A 21,619-nucleotide genomic window follows, 5' to 3' on the forward strand; every position below is an offset into this window, starting at 1 on the left:
CCCTCACGATTCTCGCTCTTTTCTCCCCTCACGATTCCCGCCCTTTCCTCCCCTCACGATTCCCGCTCTTTTCTCCCCTCACGATTCCCGCCCTTTTCTCCCCTCACGATTCCCGCTCTTTTCTCCCCTCACGATTCCCGCCCTTTTCTCCCCTCACGATTCCCGCCCTTTTCTTCCCTCACATTTCCCTCCCTTTTCCCCTCACCTTCCCCACCCATTTTCCCCTCAAGTCTCCCGAGCTGCAGCAGGAACAGCTTTATTGAGGTCAGTGTTTGGAGAGGACAACTGGGGGGCATTTAAGGGGGACAATTACAGGGCAGTTATGGGGCAGTTCTGGGGCTGTTCCAGGGCACTTATTGGGCAGTGCCAGGACACTTGTGTGGGTTAGAAATGGACATAGGACAGGACCACATCGTCCGTGATCTCCAGCACATCCACGTGGGGCCCGGCTGGCACCCGGTGGTGGAAATCGAAGAGCGGCTGCCCATTGGCATACACCTTGAAGCGATGGTTGCCGCAGCGGATCGAAAGCTGGAGGGGAACAGGGGACAAGTTTTACCTCAGAGACCCCCAAAATCATCCCAGAGATGCTCAAAGTTACCCCAGAGACCCCAAAATCACCTCAGAGACGCACAGAGTTACCTCCAGGACCCCCAGAGTTACCTCAGAGACCCCAGAGTCACCTCAGATCCCAAATCCCACCGTGCCCCCTTCCCAGCACCCCAAACCCCTCTGAGCACCCCAAATCCCACCCAAACCCCCTCCCAACCCACTCTGAGCACCCCAAATCCCACCAAACCTCTCCCAACCCACTCTGAGCATCAATCCCTCTGAGCACCCAAATCCCACCCAAACCCCCTCCAAACCCACTCTGAGCACCCCAAATCCCACCCAAACCCCCTCTGAGCACCCCAAATCCCACCCAAACCCCCTCCCAACACCTCAAACCCCCTCTAAACCCCTCTGAGGACTCCAAATCCCAACCAAATCCCCTCTGAGCACCCCAAATCCCACCCAAACCCCTCCCAACACCCCAAACCCCCTCTAAAGCCCATCTGAGCACCCCAAATCCCCCCCAAACCCCCTCTGAGGACCCCAAATCCCACCCAAACCCCCTCCCCATGACCCCAAACTCCCTCTGAGCACCCCAAATCCCACCCAAACCCTCTCTGAGCACCCCAAATCCCACCCAACTCCCCTCCCAACCCACTCTGAGGATCCCAAATCCCACCCAAACCCCCTCTGAGCACCCCAAATCCCACCCAAACCTTCTCTCAGACCCAAAATCCCACCCAAACCCCCTCCCCATGACCCCAAACCCCCTCTGAGCACCCCAAATCCCACCCAAACCCACTCTGAGGATCTCAAACCCACTCCAAACCCCTCTAAGGACCCCAAACCCCCTCGCCATGACCCCAGACCCCCTCTGAGCACCCCAAACCCCTCCCATGACCCCAGACCCCTCTGAGCACCCCAAACCCCCTCCCCATGACCCCAAACCCCCTCCCCATGACCCCAGGCCCCCTCCCCATGACCCCAAACCCCCTCCCATGACCCCAAACCCCCTCCCCATGACCCCAAACCCCCTCCCATGACCCAGACCCTCCTCATGACCCCAAACCCCTCCCATGACCCAAACCATCCCAATACCCAACCCCTTCCCCATGACCCCAAACCCCTCCCATGACCCCAACCCCATCTGAGCACCCAAACCCCTCCCATGACCCCAGCCCCTCTGAGCACCCCAAATCCCACCAAACCCCTCTGACCCAATCACCCCAAATCCCTCCCATGACCCCAATCCCCTCCATGACCCCAAACCCCCTCCCCATGCCCCCAGCCCCCCTGGGGCCCCCAGCCCCCTCTCACATCGAAGTACTGGCCGCGCTGGAAGGGGCTGCAGCCGGGCAGCTCTCTCTCCTCGTGGCCCCAGCCGCCCCCCAGGCAGGAATTCCTCACCACGGCGTCGCCCTCGTCCATCCTCAGGCTCAGGTGCAGCACGATGTCCCCGCCAGGGCCCGCCCGCAGGTTCAGGTGGAACCTGGCGGGGATTTTTGGGGTCATTTTGGGGGGTTTGGGGGGGATTTGGGGGGAAATTTGGGGGTGTTTGGGAGGGATTTTGGGGGTTTGGGGTGTTTGGGGGGATTTGGGATGGTGTTTGGGAGGCATTTTGGGGGTTTGGGAGTGATTTTGGGGGTTGTTTGGGGGTAATTTTGGGGTGTTTTAGAGGGGCTCAGGTGCAGCACGATGTCCCTGCCAGGGCCCGCCCGCAGGTTCAGGTGGAACCTGGGGGGATTTTTGGGGTCATTTTGGGGGGTTTGGGGGGGATTTGGGGGATTTGGGGGTGATTTTGGGGGTTTGGGGTGATTTTGGGGGATTTGGTGTTAGAGGGGTTCAGGTGCAGCACAGTCCACCGCCCACCCGCAGGTTCAGGTGGAACCTGGGGGCATTTGGGAGCATTTTTGGGGTGTTTGGGGGCGATTTTGGAGGGATTTGGGGGTTTGGGGATGTTTGGGGGGATTTTGGGGGATTTAGGGGGTTTGGGAGTTTTGGGAGTGATTTTGGGGGGATTTGGGGGATGTTTGGAGTGATTTGGGGGTGTTTGGGAGTGATTTTGGGGGGTTTGGGAGTGTTTTGGGGGTTTGGGGGTGTTTGGGAGTGATTTGGGGAGGTTTGGGAGGTGATTTTGGAGGGATTTGGGGGTGATTTGGGGGGATTTTGGGGTGTTTGGGGGTGATTTTGGGGGATTTGGGGGTGTTTGGGAGGCATTTTGGGGTGTTTGGGTGATTTGGGGGTGATTTTGGGGTGTTTGGGGGTGATTTTGGGGGGTTTGGGGGTGATTTGGGGATGTTTTGGGGGGATTTTGGGGGTTTGAGGTCAGGTGCAGCACAAGTTCCCCAGCAGGGCCCACCCAAGGTTGATGTGGAACCTGGGGGAGATTTTTGGGGTGATTTTGGGGTGTTTGGGTGATTTGGGGGTGATTTTGGGGTGTTTGGGTGATTTGGGGGATTTGGGGGGATTTTGGGATGATTTCGGGGGTGTTTGGGGGGATTTTGGGGTGTTATGTTGGGGGATTTTGGGGTGTTTGGAGGGGTTAGGTGCAAACAGATCCACCTGCAGGTTGAGTCGAATTGGGGGGTTTGGGAGGCATTTTTTGGGGTGATTTGGGGGCGATTTTGAGGGGTTTGGGGTGTTTGAGGGGTGTATGAGGGTAATTTGGGGGCTTTGGGGGTCCTGGGTGGTGACAGGGATTTTGGGGGGTTTGAGGGGCATTTTGGAGTTTTGGGTGTTTTTGAGGGGATTTGGGAGGGAATTTGTGGGTCTGGGTGGTGATTGGGGGTTTTGGGGGGATTTTGGGGTGTTTGGGGGATTTTGGGGTGTTTGTGAGGATTTGGGGTGACATTTTGAGGGGTTTGGGGGGTCCTGGGGTGGTGATAGGGAGTTTGGGGGTGATTTGAGGGGGTTAGGGGAGATTTTCTGGGGGGTTTGGGAGATTTTGGGGTGTTTGGGGGGATTTGAAGGGATTTGGGGTGTTTGAGGGGGATTTGGGGCGATTTTGGGGGGAATTTGGGGGAGATTTGGGGGTCCTGAGGTGTTGACGGAGGATTTGGGGTGGGGGGCAGGTCCAAGACGGGGTCTTGTAGCAGATTTTGGGGTGCTGGGGTGGATTTTGGGAGGTTTTGGGATCCTGGGAGAATTTTGGGGGGACACAGAGGGCTTTGGGGGGCTCAGGGGGATTTTGGGGAGGGGTCTCTGGGGGTCCCCAGTACCTGTTGGCGTGGTGGGGGACGAAGCCCTTGATGATGATGGTTTTTTTGGGGATCAGCCCCCCCGGGATGGTGGCAATGAAGGGGACGGGCTGGGGGGGGCACAAATGGGGGGCTCAGAGTGAGGGGTGAGACCCCCCCAGGACCCCCCAACAAATCCCCCAGAACCCAAATCCCACCCTCAGAGACCCCCAAATCCCCCAGACCCACTCCAATCTCACTTTGAGCCACCCCAAAACCCCCCCGGGACCCCCAAATCCCCCCTTGAGCCACCCCAAAACCCCACAAATCACCCCAAAACCCCCCGGGACCCCCAAATCCCCCCTTGAGCCACCCCAAAACCCCCCAAATCACCCCAAAACCACCCAAATCACCCCCAAATCACCCCAAAACCCCCCCCGGGACCCCAAATCCCCCCTCAAGTCACCCCAAAACCCCCCAGATCACCCCAAAACTCCCCCCCAGGACCTCCAAAACCACCCAAATCCCCCCAAATCACCCCAAAGCCCCCCTGGGACCCCCAAATCCCCCCCTTGAGCCACCCCAAAACACCCAAATCCCCCTTTAAGTCACCTCAAAAGCCCCTGGGACCCCCAAATCCCCCCTTAAGTCACCCCAAAACCCCACAAATCGCCCCAAAACCCCCCAGATCACCCCAAAACCACCCAAATCCCCCCAAATCATCCCAATTCCCCTCCCAGGACCCCCAAATCCCCCCTTGAGCCACACCAAAACCCCACAAATCACCCCAAAACCACCCCAAAACCCCCCAGGACCCCCTTTAAATCCCCCCTTAATTCACCCCAAAACCCCCCCGGGACCCCCAAATCCCCCCCAAACTCACCGGGTGCAGGGTCGGGGGCTGCCCCATCACCTGTGGGGGACAATTTGGGGTCAATGAGGGGGGGTCGCACCTGGGGAACCCCCCTGATGGGTGAGGGGGGAATTTTGGGGTTCTGGTGAATTTTGGGGGGACCCCTCCCCACTTACCGGCAGGTTACAGTCGGGGTAAATGGGGGTGACCTGGGGGGCGTCCTGAGGGGGGGAAAACAGAGGTCAGGGGGACCCCAAAATCCATCTGGGGACCCCAAAATCCATCTGGGGACCCCCAAAATCCACCTGAGGACCCTCTAAAATCACCTGGGGATCCCCAAAATTCCCCTGGGGATCCCCAAAATCCACCTGGGGACCCCAAAATTCACCTGGGGACCCCCAAAATCCACCTGGGGATCCCCAAAATTCCCCTGGGGATCCCCAAAATCCATCTGGGGACCCTCCTAAATTCACCTGGGACCCCCAAAATTCACCTGAGAAACTTAAAAATCACCTGGGGATCCCCAAAATTCACCTGGGGATCCCCTAAATCCATCTGGGAACCCCCAAAAAATCAGCTGGGGACCCCCCTAAATCCACCTGGGGACCCCAAAATTCACCTGGGGACCCCCAAAATTCACCTGGGGACCCCCAAAATCCACCTGGGGATCCCCAAAATCCATCTGGGGACCCTCAAAATTCACCTGGGAAACTCAAAATCCACCTGGGGATCCCCCTAAATCCATCTGGGGACCCCCAAAATTCACATGGGGAGGCCAAAAATCACCTGAGGACCCCCAAAATTCATCTGGGGACCCCAAAATCACCTGGGAACCCCAAAATTCACCTGGGGATCCCCAAAATCCACCTGGGAAACTTAAAATTCACCTGGGGACCCTCAAAATTCACCTGGGGATCCCCAAAATTCACCTGGGGATCCCCAAAATTCACCTGGGGACCCCCAAAATTCACCTGAGGACTCCCAAACCCACCTGGGGATCCCCTAAATCCATCTGGGGACCCCTAAACTCACCTGGGGACCCCCAAAAAATCATTTGGGGACCCCCCAGACTCACCGGGCCACACGGGGGACACGCGCCCTGTAAGGGAAGAGGGGGTGTCAGACGGGAAATTTGGGGTGCAGGGGGGATTTTGGGGTGCAAAGGTGGAATTTTGGGGTCAGGGGTTGTTTTAGGGTCCCAGGGTCATTTTTGGGGTGCAGATTTTGGGGTTCAGGGCGTTTTTGGGGTCTCACCATTCCACCCAGCACCAAGGCCGAGAGCAGCTCCAGGTGTGTTTTGGGGCCGTTTTTTGGGGTTCTGGGTCCGTTTTTGGGGCCGTTTTTTGGGGTTCTGGGTCCGTTTTTTTGGTCCAGGTTTGTTTTTGGGGTTCAGGGATTTTTTTGGGGTGCAGATTTTGGGGTTCAGGGCGTTTTTGGGGTCTCACCATTCCGCCCAGCACCGAGGCCGAGAGCAGCTCCAGGTGTGTTTTGGGGCCGTTTTTTGGGGTTCTGGGTTGGTTTTTGGGGCCGTTTTTTGGGGTCAGGGTCGGTTTTGGGGTTCAGGGATTTTTTTGGGGTTCAGGGCTGATTTTTGGGGTGCAGATTTTGGGGTTCAGGGCGTTTTTGGGGTCTCACCATGCCCCCCAGCACCGAGGCCGAGAGCAGCTCCAGGTGTGTTTTGGGGCCGTTTTTTGGGGTTCTGGGTCCGTTTTTGGGGCCGTTTTTTTGGTCCAGGTTTGGTTTTGGGGTTCAGGGATTTTTTTGGGGTTCAGGGATTTTTTTGGGGTGCAGATTTTGGGGTTCAGGGCGTTTTTGGGGTCTCACCATGCCCCCCAGCACCGAGGCCGAGAGCAGCTCCAGGTGTGTTTTGGGGCCGTTTTTTGGGGTCACGGTCGGTTTTGGGGTTCAGGGATTTTTTTGGGGTTCAGGGATTTTTTTGAGGTGCAGATTTTGGGGTTCAGGACATTTTTGGGGTCTCACCCCTCTGCCCAGCACCGAGGCCGAGAGCAGCTCCAGGTGTGTTTTGGGGCCGTTTTTTGGGGTCCTGGGTTGGTTTTTGGGGCCGTTTTTTGGGGTTCTGGGTCCGTTTTTGGGGCCGTTTTTTGTGGTTCTGGGTCCGTTTTTGGGGTCAGGTTTGGTTTTGGGGTTCAGGGCTGATTTTTGGGGTGCAGATTTTGGGGTTCAGGGCGTTTTTGGGGTCTCACCATTCCGCCCAGCACTGAGGCCGAGAGCAGCTCCAGGTGTGTTTTGGGGCCGTTTTTTGGGGTCAGGATAATTTTTAAGTGTGGTTTTTGGGGTCAGGGGTTGTTTTAGGGTCCCAGGGTCATTTTTGGGGTGCAGATTTTGGGGTTCAGGTCTCACCCCTCCACCCAGCACCGAGGCCGAGAGCAGCTCCAGGTGTGTTTTGGGGCCGTTTTTTGGTGTTCTGGGTCCGTTTTTGGGGCCGTTTTTTGGGGTCAGGTTTGTTTTTGGGGTTCAGGGATTTTTTTGGGGTGCAGATTTTGGGGTTCAGGGCGTTTTTGGGGTCTCACCATGCCCCCCAGCACCGAGGCCGAGTGCAGCTCCAGGTCCCCGTCCACGGTCACGGCCGTCACGTGCTCCGGGGGCAGCCGGTGCGGGAACTCCTCGTAGAAGGTTCCGTTCACCAGGATCTGGGTGAAAAATAGGGGGGATCAGGGACCCCCAAAATATCCTTGGGACCCCCAAAATATCCTTGGGACCCCCCAAAATATCCTTGGGACCCCAAAATAATATCCTTGGGACCCCCAAAATATCCTTGGGACCCCCCAAAATATCCTTGGGACCCCAAATGTACACCCAGAAATGCCAAAATATTCCGGGGGACACCTCAAAATACCCCAAAATACACTGGGGACACCCCAAAATACACCTAGGACACCCCAAAATACCCCAAAATACCCCTGGGACACCCCAAAATACACCTGGGACACCCCAAAATACCCTTGGAACACAAAATACCCCAAAATACCCCAAAATACACCCGGGACAACCCAAAATACACCAAAATACACCTGGGACACCCCAAAATACACCTGGGACACCCCAAAATACCCCAAAATATACCTGGGGACACCCCAAAATACACCTGGGACACCCCAAAATACCCCAAAATACACCCGGGACACCCCAAAATACCCCAAAATACCCCAAAATACACCTGGGACACCCCAAAATACCCCAAAATATCCCAAAATACACCGGGGACACCCCAAAATACCCCATTAGGACCCCAAATACACCTGGACACACTAAACCCCCCCTTGGCCACCCCAAATCCCCCCCTAAGGACCCCAAATCCCCCCTTGAACCCCCCAAAATCCCTCCAGGGACCCCAAATCCCCCCAGGGACCCCCCAAAATCCCCCAGGGACCCCAAACCCCCCCAGGGAGCCCCCAAATCCCCCCTTGAGGACCCCAAATCCCCCCAGGGACCCCTCCCCATACGCGGTACCCTTGGGGGTGACACTGATGATCATCTCAAAGGGACCCCAAACCCCCCAAAACCCCCCCCAAAATCCCCCCCTAACAACCCCAAATTCCCCCAGGGACCCCCAAACCCCCAAGCCCCCTCCCCATACCCGGAATCCCTTGGGGGTGACACTGATGATCATCTCAAAGGGTCCCCAAACCCCCCAAATCTCCCCCAAACTCCCCCAAAACCCCCCCAAATCCCCTCTTAAGGATCCCAAATCCCCCCTAAGGACCCCAAATCCCCCCAGGGACCCCCCAGGACCCCTCCCCATACCCGGTAGCCCTTGGGGGTGACACTGATGTCCATCTCAAAGGGTCCCCAAACCCCCCAAATCCCCCCAAACTCCCCCAAAACCCCCCCAAATCCCCCCCTAAGGACCCCAAATCCCCCCAGGGACCCCCAAAGCCCCCTCCCCATACCCGGTAGCCCTCGGGGGTGACACTGATGATCATCTCGAAGGGTCCCCAAACCCCCAAATCCCCCAAACTCCTCCAAAACCCCCCCAAATCCCCCCCTAAGGACCCCAAATCCCCCCCTAAGGACCCCAAATCCCCCCAGGGACCCCCCAAATCCTCCCTAAGGACCCCAGGGACCCCTGAGACCTCCCCTCAGTCATCCCAAATCTCTCCAAAGACACCTCAAATCCCCCAAGGACCCCCCAAATCCCCCCCCTAAGGACCCCAAATCCCCCCAGGGACCCCCCAAGCCCCCTCCCCATACCCGGTAGCCCTCGGGGGTGACACTGATGATCATCTCGAAGGGGGTCCCCGGGCACAGGGGGTGCAGGTCCCGTCTCTGCTCGTCCCCCCAGCCCCCCCCGCGGCGGCTGTTGAGCACCGAGACCCCAGCCCCAAATCGGGGATTGACGTGCAGGGCGATGTCGGCGTCGTCGTGGGAACCCAGGGCCAGGTTAACGCGGAACCTGGGGGCAGGAGGGACACCTGAGTGTCACCTGTGTCACCTCAGTGTCACCCAGTGTCACCTCAGTGTCACCTGTGTCACCCAGTGTCACCTCAGTGTCACCCAATGTCCCCCCGAGACCCCAGCCCCAAATCGGGCATTGATGTTCTGCGTCCTCGTGGGAACCCAGGGCCAGGTTAACGCGGAACCTGGGGACAGGAGGGACACCTGAGTGTCACCTGTGTCACCCCAATGTCACCCAGTGTCACCCAATGTCACCCAGTGTCACCCCAGTGTCACCCAGTGTCACCTTTGTCACCTCAGTGTCACCTGTGTCACCTCAGTGTCACCTGTGTCACCTGAGTGTCACCTGTGTCACCCCAGTGTCACCAGAGTGTCACCCCAGCCAGGTAAGCCTGGACCTGAGGACAGCCAGGTCTCCTGTGTCACCCCATGTCACCCAGTGTCACCCCAGTGTCACCCAATGTCACCTCATTGTCACCTCAGTGTCACCCAATGTCACCCAGTGTCCCTCCAGGACCCCCACCCCAGCCAGGTAAGCCTGAACCTGAGGAAAGGAGTGTCACCTGTGTCACCCAGTGTCACCCAGTGTCACCCAATGTCAGCCAATGTCACCCAGTGTCATCCAGTGTCACCCAATGTCAGCCAATGTCACCCAGTGTCATCTCATTGTCACCTCAGTGTCACCCCAGTGTCACCCAATGTCAGCCCAGTGTCACCCAATGTCACCCAGTGTCACCTGTCACCTGTGTCACCCAGTGTCACCCAGTGTCACCCAGTGTCACCCAATGTCCCCCCGAGACCCCAGCCCCAAATCGGGCATTGATGTTCTGCGTCCTCGTGGGAACCCAGGGCCAGGTTAATGTGGAACCTGGGGGCAGGAGGGACACCTGAGTGTCACCTGTGTCACCTGAGTGTCACCTGTGTGTCACCTGTGTCACCTGTGTCACCCAGTGTCACCCAGTGTCACCCCAGTGTCACCTGTGTCACCTGAGTGTCACCTGTGTCACCTCAGTGTCACCTCAGTGTCACCCAGTGTCAGCCAGTGTCACCCCAGCCAGGTAAGCCTGGACTTGAGGACAGCCAGGTCTCCTGTGTCACCCCAGTGTCACCCAGTGTCACCCAATGTCACCCAATGTCACCCAGTGTCACCCAGTGTCACCCAGTGTCACCCAGTGTCACCCAATGTCCCTCCGGGACCCCCACCCCAGCCAGGTAAGCCTGAACCTGAGGACAGGAGTGGCACCTGTGTCACCCAGTGTCACCCAGTGTCACCTCAGTGTCACCCAGTGTCACCTCAGTGTCACCTCAGTGTCACCCAGTGTCACCCAGTGTCACCTCATTGTCACCCCAGTGTCACCCAGTGTCACCCAGTGTCACCCAATGTCACCCAGTGTCACCCCACTGTCACCTCATTGTCACCCAATGTCACCCAGTGCCCTCCCAGTCCCTCTCAGTCTCCCCCAGTTCCTCCCAGTGCCCTCCCAGTGCCCCAAATCCCCCCCAAATGTCCCAAAATCCCCTCCCAGAATCCCCCAATGCTCCCGGTAGCCCCCCAATACCCTCCCAGTCCCATCCCAGTGCCCTCGCAGTGCCCCAAATGCCCCCAGTATCCCCCAATCCCCTCCCAGTGCCCCCCAGTTTATCCCAATCCCTCCCAGTCCCTCTCAGTGCCCCAAATGCCCCCCAATCCCCCCCCAATTCCTCCCCCAGTCCCTCCCAGTCCCCCCCAGTCCACTCTCAGTTTATCCCAATCCCCTCCCAGTCCCTCCCAATGCCCCAAATCCCCCCGAAATGTCCCCAAATCCCCTCCCAGTGCCCTCCCAGTTTTTCCCAGTCCCTCCCAAATGTCCCCAAATCCCATCCCAGTGCCCCCCCAGTGCCCTCCCAGCCCCTCCCAATGCCCCAAATCCCCCCGAAATGTCCCCAAATCCTTTCCCAGTGCCCTCCCAGTCCCCCCCAGTTTATCCCAGTTTCCCCCAATCCCCCCCCAGTCCCTCCCAGCCCCTCCCAGTTCCCCCCAGTCCCTCCCAGTTTATCCCAGTCCCTCCCCAATGTCCCCAAATCCCATCCCAGTCCCCCCCAGTGCCCCCCAATCCCCTCCCAGTGCCCTCCCAGTCCCTCCCAGTTTATCCCAGCCCCCCCCCAGCATTACCCCTGCGCATGCGCTCTCACCACGCCCTGCACGCTCACGGCCATGCCCGGCCAGAGCCCCCCGGGCACCGGGGCCACGTAGGGCAGGGGCTGGGGGGGCACAGAAACGGGGGGTCAGGGGGGCACAGAAACGGGGGGTCAGGGGGCACAGAAACGGGGGGTCAGGGGCACCATGGGGACGGGGACCCCCAATGGGGACATGGACCCCCCAAATGGGGACAGGGACCCCCCAAATGGGGACAGGGGGGGACAGGGACCCCCCAAAATGGGGACAGGGACCCCCCAAAATGGGGACAGGGACCCCAAATGGGGACAGGGACCCCAAATGGGGACAGGGGGACCCGAAATGGGGACAGGGACCCCCCAAAATGGGGACAGGGACCCCCAAAATGGGGACAGGGACCCCAATGGGGACAGGGACCCCAATGGGGACAGGGACCCCAATGGGGACAGGGACCCCGAAATGGGGACAGGGACCCCAAAATGGGGACAGGGACCCCCAAATGGGGACAGGGACCCCCAGTGGGGACAGAGACCCCCAAATGAGGACAGGGGGGCCCGAAATGGGGACAGGGACCCCGAATGGGGACAGGGACCCCAAAATGGGGACAGGGACCCGAATGGGGACAGGGACCCCAATGGGGACAGGGACCCCGAATGGGGACAGGGACCCGAATGGGGACAGGGACCCAAATGGGGACAGGGGGGCCCGAAATGGGGACAGGGACCCCCCGAAATGGGGACAAGGACCCCCCAAAATGGGGACAGGGACCCCAAATGGGGGCAGGAACCCCAAATGGGGACAGGGACCCGAATGGGGACAGGGGGGCCCGAAATGGGGACAGGGACCCCAAAATGGGGACAGGGACCCCAAAATGGGGACAGAGACCCCAAATGGGGACAGGGACCCCCCAAAATGGGGACAGGGACCCCAATGGGGACAGAGACCCCCAATGGGGACAGGGACCCCCAATGGGGACAGGGACCCCCCCAAAACCCCCTCCCCCCGGTTTTTGGGGTCAGGGGGACCCCAAAATGGCGACAGGGACCCCTCCCCAATCCCTCCTCATTTTTGGGGTGCCCCCAGCCCCATTTCAGGGTGACAATGACCCCAAATGTCCCACAGACCCCTCCCAAAACCCCTTCCCCTCATTTTTGGGATGACAAGGACCCCAAATTGTCCCTCCCAAAGACCCCCCAAATGTCCCACAGACCCCCAGCCCCATTTTCGGGGCGCCCCCTCCCCATTTTTGGGGTAACAGGGACCCCAAATGTCCCCAATTGGGGGTCAGAGGGTCCCCAAATGTCCCCCCCAGGGTGACAACGACCCCCCCAAATATCCCACAGACCCCCAGCCCCATTTTGGGGGCGCCCCCTCCCCATTTTTGGGGTAACAGGGACCCCAAATGTCCCCAATTGGGGGTCAGAGGGTCCCCAAATATCCCACAGACCCCCCCAGCCCCATTTTGGGGGCGCCCCCTCCCCATTTCCGCGGTACCCACCGGGTTGTAGTAGGGCTGGTAGCCGGGTGGGGGCACGAAGGCCATGGTGGCAGCGGTGACAAAGGGTGACAAAGGGTGACAAAGGTGGCACAGGTGGCACCGGGGCCCCTTTATAGCCCCGGGGCCCCCCCAGTTCCGGCCCCTCCCAGGGCGGGGTCCGGACGCTGATAAGGGACTGATAAGGGACATTGTGGGGGGGGGGGGGGGTGGGGACATTGAGGGACATTGGGGACACGCCTGGCACAGGTGGCACCGCCCGGCCTGGACTCTGCCCCGGGTGGGGACAGCGGCGACCTTGGGACGTGTGGTGGCACCACGGGGACACCTTGGTGGCACCTTGGGGACACCCCCAGACCCATGGTGGCACCTTGGGGACACCCCTGGAGAGGTGGTGGCACCTTGGGGACACTTTAGGGACACCTTGGGGACATCTGGTGGCACTTTGGGGACACCTTGAGGACACCCCCAGACCCATGGTGGCACCTTGGGGACACCCCTGGAGATGTGGTGGCACCTTGGGGACACTTTGGGGACACCCCCAGACCCATGGTGGCACTTTGGGGACACCCTGGGGACACCTGGAGGGGTGGTGGCACCTTGGGGACACCTGGTGGCACCTTGGGGACACTTTGGGGACACCCCCAGACCCATGGTGGCACCTTGGGGACACCTTGGGGACACCCCCAGACCTTTGGGGACACCCCCAGAGCAGTGGTGGCACTTTGGGGACACCCCCAGACCCTGTGGTGGCACCTTGGGGACACCTTGGTGGCACTTTGGGGACACTTCCTGACCCCTGGTGGCACCTTGGGGACACCCCCAGACCCATGGTGGCACCTTGGGACCCTTTAGGGACACCTTGGGGACATCTGGTGGCACTTTTGGGGACACCTTCAGGACACCCCTAGAGGGGTGGTGGCACCTTGGGGACACTTTGGGGACACCTGGTGGCACCTTGGGGACAACCCCAGACCTTTGGGGACACCCCCGGAGCGGTGGTGGCACCTTGGGGACACCTTGGTGGCACTTTGGGGACACTTCCTGACCCCTGGTGGCACCTTGGGGACACCCCCAGACCCGTGGTGGCACCTTGGGGACACCCCTGGAGAGGTGGTGGCACCTTGGGGACACCTTGGGGACATCCCCAGACCTTTGGGGACACCCCCAGACCCTGTGGTGGCACCTTGGGGACACCTTGGTGGCACCTTGGGGACACTTCCTGACCCCTGGTGGCACCTTGGGGACACCCCCAGACCCATGGTGGCACCTTGGGGACACCTTGGGGACACCTGGTGGCACCTTGGGGACAACCCCAGACCTTTGGGGACAACCCTGGAGGGGTGGTGGCACCTTGGGGACACTTTGGGGACACCCCCAGACCCTGTGGTGGCACCTTGGGGACACCTTGGTGGCACCTTGGGGACACCTTGAGGACACCCCTAGAGGGGTGGTGGCACCTTGGGGACACCCCCAGACCCTGTGGTGGCACCTTGGGGACACCCCTGGGGTGGTGGTGGCACCTTGGGGACACCCCCAGAGATTTTGGGGGATGGGGGGGGGAGGAAATTCCAAAAAAAAAAAAAAATTCCAGAATTTTCCATGGGATTTTCTCTTTATTCCAACAGGGCAGAACCAACAACCCCCAACAAAATTCCCATTTTTTCCACTCCCCCAAAATTTCCCATTTTCCTGCCCAAAAAAAAAATTCCCGTTTTTTTCCCGAAAAATTTCCCGTTTCCCCCCCAAAATTTCCCATTTTCTCCCTCCCCCAAAAATTCCCATTTTCTGCCCAAAAAAAATCCATTTCCCCCCCCAAAAAAGTTCCCATTTCCCTCCAAAAAATTTTCCCATTTGCTCCCAAAAAATTCCTGTTTTCCCCCCAAAATTCTCAATTTCCCCCCCAAAAAATTCCCATCTTTTCAAAAAAAAATTCCCATTTTTTTCCCAAGAAACCCCAGTTTTCCCCAAAAAATTCCCATCTTTTCAAAAAAAAAATTCCCATTTTTTTTCCCAAGAAACCCCAGTTTTCCCCCCAAAAATTCCCATTCTCTCCCCCAAAAATCCTGTTTTCCCCACAAAAATATCCCCATTTTCCCCCCCAAATTCCTCTTTCCCCCTAAAAAATTCCCACATCCCCCACAAAAATATTCCTAGTTCTTCCCCTGAAAATTTCCCATTTTTTCCCTAAAAAATTCCCGATTTTTCCCCCAAAATTTACCGATTTTTCCCTAAAAAATTCCCAATTCCTCCCCAAAAATTCCCATTATTTTCTCCCAAAAAATTCCTGATTTCCCCCAAAAATTCCCATTTTTTTTCCCCAAAAATTCCCGATTTTTCACCAAAAAATTCCCATTCTCCCCCCCCCCAAAAAAATTTCCCGTTTCCCCCTCAAAAACCGTCGCGTAGAAAAACGTGGAACCCCCAATTGTACAAAAACAGGAGGAACCCGCCCCAAACTTGCGGCGCTCCGGAATCCCAGAAATTCCCAGAAAATTCCCCGAAAAAACTCCGAGAAGCCGGAAATTGCCCGGAATGGCCGGATTTGCCCGAACCGGGGGGAATTCGCCCCAAACGCGCTCAGGCGCGCTCGCCGCGGATCCGCCGCGCCAGCTGGATGTCCTTGGGCATGATGGTGACGCGCTTGGCGTGGATGGCGCACAGGTTGGTGTCCTCAAAGAGCCCCACCAGGTACGCCTCGCTGGCCTCCTGCACAGGTGTGACACAGGTGTGACAGTCACCTGTCCGTCTGTCCCACCCCCGTGTCCGTCTGTCCCACCCCCGTGTCCCTGTGTCCTCAAAGAGCCCCACCAGGTACGCCTCGCTGGCCTCCTGCACAGGTGTGACACAGGTGTGACATCCATGGGGTCACCTGTCCGTCTGTCCCACCCCCGTGTCCGTCTGTCCCACCCCCGTGTCCGTCTGTCCCACCCCCGTGTCCCTGTGTCCTCAAAGAGCCCCACCAGGTACGCCTCGCTGGCCTCCTGCACAGGTGTGACACAGGTGTGACACAGGTGTGACAGCCACGGGGTCACCTGTCCGTCTGTCCCACCCCCGTGTCCGTCTGTCCCACCCCCGTGTCCCTGTGTCCTCAAACAGCCCCACCAGGTACGCCTCGCTGGCCTCCTGGGGACAGGTGTGACACAGGTGTGACACAGGTGTGACATCCATGGGGTCACCTGTCCGTCTGTCCCACCCCCGTGTCCGTCTGTCCCCCCCCCGTGTCCCTGTGTCCCCAAACAGCCCCACCAGGTACGCCTCGCTGGCCTCCTGCACAGGTGTGACACAGGTGTGACACAGGTGTGACATCCATGGGGTCACCTGTCCGTCTGTCCCACCCCCGTGTCCGTCTGTCCCACCCCTGTGTCCCTGTGTCCCCAAACAGCCCCACCAGGTACGCCTCGCTGGCCTCCTGCACAGGTAAGGGACAGGTGTGACATCCATGGGGTCACCTGTCCGTCTGTCCCACCCCCGTGTCCGTCTGTCCCACCCCTGTGTCCCTGTGTCCTCCAACAGCCCCACCAGGTACGCCTCGCTGGCCTCCTGCACAGGTGTGACACAGGTGTGACACAGGTGTGACACAGGTGTGACAGTCACCTGTCCGTCTGTCCCACCCCCGTGTCCGTCTGTCCCACCCCCGTGTCCCTGTGTCCCCAAACAGCCCCACCAGGTACGCCTCGCTGGCCTCCTGGGGACAGGTAAGGGACAGGTGTGACACAGGTGTGACACCCACAGGTGTGACAGTCACCTGTCCGTCTGTCCCACCTCTGTGTCCCTGTGTCCCCAAACAGCCCCACCAGGTACGCCTCGCTGGCCTCCTGCACAGGTGTGACACAGGTGTGACACCCACAGGTGTGACAGCCAAGTGTGCCCAGGTGTGTCCCACGTGTATCCAGGTGTACCGCAGGTGTGTCCCTCACCTGTCCAGGTGTGTCCCTCTTGGCGGGCGCTCTGGAAGCCACACCCACATTTCCTTATTTGGGTTTAGCCCAGCCCACATTTCCTTCTTTGGATTTGGCCCCACCCACAATTCCTTATTTGGGCTTAGCCCTGCCTACAATTCCCTTATTTGGGTGTAGCCACACCTACATTTCCTTATTTGGGTTTAGCCCAGCCACATTTCCTTCTTTGTATTTGGCCCCACCACAATTCCTTATTTGGGTTTAGCCCCACCCACAATTCCCTTATCTCTGTTTAGCCACACCTACATTTCCTTATTTGGGCATAGCCCTGCCCACATTTCCTTATTTGTGTTTGGCCCCATCCACATTTTCCTTTTTGGGGTTTAGCCCCACCCACAATTCCCTTATTTGGGTGTAGCCACACCTACATTTCCTTATTTGGGTTTAGCCCAGCCCACATTTCCTTCTTTGGATTTGGCCCCACCCACAATTCCTTATTTGGGCTTAGCCCTGCCTACAATTCCCTTATTTGGGTGTAGCCACACCCACATGCTCATATTTGGGTTAGCCCCACCCACAATTCCCTTATTTGTGTTTGGCCCCACCCACAATTTCCTTTTTTGGGTTTAGCCCTGCCTACAATTCCCTTATTTGGGTTGTCACTGCCGGTACCCAGCTGTCCCCAGGTGTGTCCCAGGTGTGTCCCTCACCTGTCCCAGGTGTGTCCCTCACCTGCAGCGCCCCGATGGCGGCGCTCTGGAAGCGCAGGTCAGTTTTGGGCCATCACTATTGGTACCTGGCTGTCCCCAGGTGTGTCCCAGGTGTTCCCAGGTGTGTCCCTCACCTGCCCAGGTGTGTCCCTCACCTGCAGCGCCCCGATGGCGGCGCTCTGGAAGCGCAGGTCGGTTTTGAAGTCCTGCGCGATCTCCCGCACCAGCCGCTGGAACGGAAGCTTCCGGATCAGCAGCTCCGTGGATTTCTGGTAGCGCCGGATCTCGCGCAGCGCCACCGTCCCGGGGCTGGGGACACAACGGGGGGGACATTGGGGACACTGACGCTCACCTGTGTCCCACCTGTGTCCTCTCTGTGTCCCTGTGTCCCATCCCAGTTTCCCCAATGTCCCCTCAGTCCCTCCCAGTATCTGAAATGTCCCCCCGGTGTCCCCCAAGTATCTCCACTCCCTCCCAGTTCCCCCCCCCCGCCCCGTTACCGGTAGCGATGCGGTTTCTTGACGCCCCCCGTGGACGGCGCGCTCTTCCGGGCCGCCTTGGTGGCGAGCTGCTTGCGCGGCGCTTTGCCGCCGGTGGATTTCCGAGCCGTCTGCTTGGTGCGGGCCATCCCGGGCCGTCACAGCCTGAGCGCGGGGAGAGAAACGGGGGAAGAAAACGGGAAAAACGGGAAAAACCGGGAGAGAGGGCCGCGCGCGGCCTACGCGACTACAACTCCCAGCAGCGCCCCGCGTCGCCTCACGTGACCGCTCCTCAGCGCCTGATTGGCTGAGAGCGACGCTGGCGCGGCCGCGAACTACAACACCCAGAAGCCTCCGCGAAGCCTCCGCTGATTCGCCGGGGCGGCGGCGCTCACGCGCCCTGCCTTTGATAGACGTGCCTCGCAGCCAATCACGTCGCGGCCTTCTGGCCAATCAGCGCGCGGCACCGCACGGAAGGCGGGACTAAGGAGCAGCGTCTCCTCAGGCGACCCCGGCCCCCCCCCACACCTCCCCCGGTACCGGAGCCTTCCCGGTGCTTCCCCCCCACCGCTCCCCGGTACCGACCCCCGACTGCCGCCGCGCCCCCGGTACCTGCGAGCGGCGCTGGCGGCGGCGCTGGAGCCGTGCGGGTCCCGCGGTGCAGCTGCGGCGGCTTCGATCTCCCCCTTCCCGCCTTTCCCGGCAGAAAATGGCGGGTCCCGGCTGAGGGCGGTTCCCGTCGTGCCCCGCGCGCGGCGGGGCGGGAACGGGAGGGGGGGGGTCGGCTGAGGTGAGGCCGCGCCGCCATCTTGGGCGCCGTGAGGGCCTGAGGGGATCCGGGGGCTTTTTCCGCCTCAAAATTCCATAATTCCTTAAATTCCCGTAATTCTCATCATTTCCCAACTCTGGGATGTTGCGTTTGGGGCTTTAAGATAAAGGACGGGGTTTGGAAGAGCTTGGAGTGAAGCCGTGCCGCCATTTTGGGTTCTGTGAGGGCCTGAGGGGATCCGGGAGATTTTTCCGCCTCAAAATTCCACAATTCCATAATTTCAGTAATTTCCATAATTCCCAAAATCTCCCAACTACGGGATGATCGATTTTGGGAGGTTTAAGATAAAGGAAGATAAAGGACGGAGTTTGGAAGAGCTCAGAGTGAGGCTGCACCATCATCTTGGGCACCATGAAGGGCCTGAGGGGATCTGGGAGATTTTTCCACCTCAAAATTCCATAAATTCCATAATTTCCATCATTTTCCAACTTTGGGATGTTCAGTTTTGGGGTTTAAGAAAGAAAATAGAGTTTGGAAGAGCTCAGAGTGAGGCATCATTTCTCTTTTCCCATGAAAACACCCAATAGGATCCCAAAAAAACCCCACAAAACCAATTAAAAAAACCCCCAAAAATCCATAAAACCAACCAAAACCTTCTTAGTTTTCCGTCTTTTATTCCCAAGAGGAGCAAGTCCATGATTTAATTATTTTTAGGATTAAGTAAGTGGATGACACTTTGAAAAACTTAAAGTTTGATCCCAAAAAACCCTCAAACAAACCCAAAAACCCCAAACCAAATCCATCCTTTTATTCCCAAAATGAACAATTTCACAATTCCACAATTCTAGTTTTTAGAATTAAGCAAAAAAAATGGAATTTTAAAGAGCACAGCCCCCATCCCTCCTCCCTCAGCTCCCCCTAAAACCACTTAAAACCAAAACCAGCCCAAATCCGGCTCAAATTTCTGATCTTTTATTCCCAAAAGGCCACAAAGCGGAGAGTGAAGAACAAATAAATGAGGAAATAATAAAATAATTGAATATTTTCAGTGGTTTAAAAGAGTTTTTTCCCATTTTCCAGCCTGCCAGGGGAGAGTTCCGTGGGAGGAAAATCCCAAAAAAATCCGAATTTGGCCCAAAATGGCGAAGGCAGCTCAGGGAAAGGAGGAGCCGGAGCCAGGGAAAGGATTTGGGGGTAAAAAAAGGGAATTTTTGGGCAGAGGGAAAAGATTTTGGGGTGGGATAGGAAGGGTTTGGGGGGGATGAAATATTTAGGGGGGATTTGAAGGATTTAGGGTGAAATTTGAGGGGTTTTAGGTGAAATTTGAGGGGTTTTGGGTGAAATTTGAGGAGGTTTGGGTGGGATTTGAAGGATTTAGGGTGGGATTTGAAGATTTAGGGTGGGATTTGAAGATTTAAGGTGGGATTTGAAGGATTTGGGGAAAAATTTGAGGGTTTAGGGTGGAATGAAGAGATTTAGGGTGGGATTTGGGGGATTTTGAGTGAAATTTGAGGGATTTGGGGTAAAATTTTTGCGTTTTGGGTGGGATCTGAGGGGCTGTGGGTGGCATTGGAGGGTTTAGGGTGCAATGAGGGATTTTGGGGTGGAATTTGAGGGGTTTGGGTGGGATTTGAGGGGTTTGGGGTGGGATTTGAAGATTTAGGGTGAAATTTGAGGGTTTAGGGTGGGATTGAAAGATTTTGGGTGGATTAGTGATTTAGGGTGGGATCAGGGTGGGCTCAGAGGGATTTGGGTGAAATTTGAGGATTTAGGGTGGGATTTGAAGGATTTAGGGTTGGATTTAAGGGATTTAGGGTGGGTTTAGGATGGGATTTCAGGGATTTAGGTGGGATTCAGGATTTAGGGTGAAATTTGAGGATTTAGGATGGGATTTGAAGGGTTTAGGGTGGGATTTGAAGGGTTTAGGATGGGATTTCAGGGATTTAGGTGGGTTTAGGGTTGGATTAAGGGATTTAGGGGGATCAGGGTGGGCTCAGAGGGATTTGGGGTGAAATTTGAGGATTTAGGGTGGGCTCAGAGGGTTTAGGGTGGGATTTGAAGGATTTTAGGGTGGAATAAAGGATTTTGGGGTGAAATTTGAGGATTTAGGGTTGAATTTAAGGGATTTAGGGTGGTTTAGGATGGGATTTAAGGGATTTAAGGTGGAATTTGAAGGGTTTAGGATGGAATTAAGGGATTTAGGGTGGGCTCAGAGGGATTTTGGGGAAATTTGAGGGTTTAGGGTGGGATTTGAAGGATTTAGGGTGGGATTTCAGGGATTTAGGGTGGGTTTAGGGTTGGATTTCAGGGATTTAGGGTGGGATTTGAAGGATTTAGGGTGGGATTTGAAGGGTTTAAGGTGGGATTTGAAGGGTTTAGGATGGGATTTCAGGGATTTCAGGGATTTAGGGTGGGATTTCAGGGATTTGGGGTTGGATTTCAGGGATTTGGGGTGGGTTTAGGGTTGGATTTCAGGGATTCGGGGTGGGCTCAGGGGGTCTCTGCCGCCCCCAGCCCCGTTTCCCCCCCGGGCGGGGTCAGGGCAGCGCCCGGTGCCGGCGGCGTTTCGGCGATTCCGTCATGGAGCGCGGGGGGGGCGGGGCTGGGGGGGGCAGCGCTGTCGCGACATGTCCCGATAGCGGCCGATAGCCGGCGATAGCTCGCGATATCTCCCCGTATATCGTGATATCCGGTGTTATCTCCTGATATATCGCGATATCCGGTGATATCTCCCCGTATATCGTGATATCCGGTGATATCTCCTGATATATCGTGATATCCGGTGATATCTCCTGATATCTCTCAATATATCACAATATCCAGCGATATCTCCTGATATCTCTCAATATATCGTGATATCTGGTGATATCTCCAGATATCTCCTGATATATCGCGATATCCGGCAATATCTTCTGATATCTCCAAACATCTCCCGATATATCACAATATCCGGTGATATCTCTTGATATCTCCTGATATCTCCTGATATATCGCGATATCCGGGGACGTGTCTTGATATCTCCCGATACGAGGCGATACCCGTCAATATCTCCCGATATATCGCGATATATCCGCCGATATCTGGCGCTATACCACGCTATTCATTGCTATT

At 57.4% G+C, this 21,619-nt stretch overlaps 2 protein-coding genes and 1 long non-coding RNA gene across 3 annotated transcripts; 1 reads left to right on the forward strand and 2 right to left on the reverse strand.

Moving 5' to 3' along the window:
* Positions 1 to 260: 260 nt before the first annotated feature.
* On the reverse strand, positions 261 to 12,695 carry LGALS4 (galectin 4). The gene is made up of 10 exons (XM_064738114.1): positions 12,651 to 12,695; positions 11,150 to 11,238; positions 8,794 to 8,995; positions 7,113 to 7,232; positions 5,657 to 5,680; positions 4,758 to 4,802; positions 4,612 to 4,641; positions 3,771 to 3,859; positions 1,870 to 2,041; positions 261 to 531 (listed from the first exon to the last, which is right to left on the reverse strand). The coding sequence occupies exons 1-10, from the start codon at positions 12,693 to 12,695 to the stop codon at positions 385 to 387; spliced, it is 963 nt and encodes a 320-aa protein (XP_064594184.1). The 3' UTR covers positions 261 to 384.
* Positions 12,696 to 14,685: 1,990 nt separating this feature from the next.
* Positions 14,686 to 18,464, reverse strand: LOC135461114 (histone H3.3A). The gene is made up of 4 exons (XM_064738111.1): positions 18,351 to 18,464; positions 17,760 to 17,903; positions 17,415 to 17,568; positions 14,686 to 15,356 (listed from the first exon to the last, which is right to left on the reverse strand). Exons 2-4 carry the CDS (start codon positions 17,885 to 17,887, stop codon positions 15,228 to 15,230), a joined length of 411 nt encoding a protein of 136 aa, XP_064594181.1. The 5' UTR covers positions 17,888 to 17,903; positions 18,351 to 18,464; the 3' UTR covers positions 14,686 to 15,227.
* Positions 18,465 to 20,224: 1,760 nt separating this feature from the next.
* LOC135461117 (uncharacterized) lies at positions 20,225 to 20,836 on the forward strand. Its single transcript, XR_010443336.1, has 3 exons — positions 20,225 to 20,353; positions 20,392 to 20,454; positions 20,750 to 20,836. It is a non-coding gene; the product is annotated as an uncharacterized LOC135461117 (long non-coding RNA).
* The last annotated feature ends 783 nt before the right edge of the window (positions 20,837 to 21,619 follow it).

Source organism: Zonotrichia leucophrys, unplaced genomic scaffold (assembly GCF_028769735.1).
Source record: "Zonotrichia leucophrys gambelii isolate GWCS_2022_RI unplaced genomic scaffold, RI_Zleu_2.0 Scaffold_175_98730, whole genome shotgun sequence".
Classification (NCBI taxonomy): domain Eukaryota; kingdom Metazoa; phylum Chordata; class Aves; order Passeriformes; family Passerellidae; genus Zonotrichia; species Zonotrichia leucophrys.

What these genes read in the sequence shown, in the direction of transcription:
- LGALS4 (XM_064738114.1), bottom strand. Translation starts at nt 12,695, where the DNA reads ATGGCCTTCGTGCCCCCACCCGGCTACCAGCCCTACTACAACCCG. An exon ending in GTGAGAGCGCATGCGCAGGG is followed by an intron (nt 8,996 to 11,149) that starts GTAATGCTGGGG and finishes TCCTGCCCCCAG; the next exon opens with GTTCCGCGTTAACCTGGCCC. An exon ending in CGTGTCCCCCGTGTGGCCCG is followed by an intron (nt 4,803 to 5,656) that starts GTGAGTCTGGGG and finishes TCCCCCCCTCAG; the next exon opens with GACGCCCCCCAGGTCACCCC.
- LOC135461114 (XM_064738111.1), bottom strand. Translation starts at nt 17,887, where the DNA reads ATGGCCCGCACCAAGCAGACGGCTCGGAAATCCACCGGCGGCAAAGCG. An exon ending in AAGAAACCGCATCGCTACCG is followed by an intron (nt 17,569 to 17,759) that starts GTAACGGGGCGG and finishes TTGTGTCCCCAG; the next exon opens with CCCCGGGACGGTGGCGCTGC. An exon ending in CCGCCATCGGGGCGCTGCAG is followed by an intron (nt 15,357 to 17,414) that starts GTGAGGGACACA and finishes ACACCTGTGCAG; the next exon opens with GAGGCCAGCGAGGCGTACCT.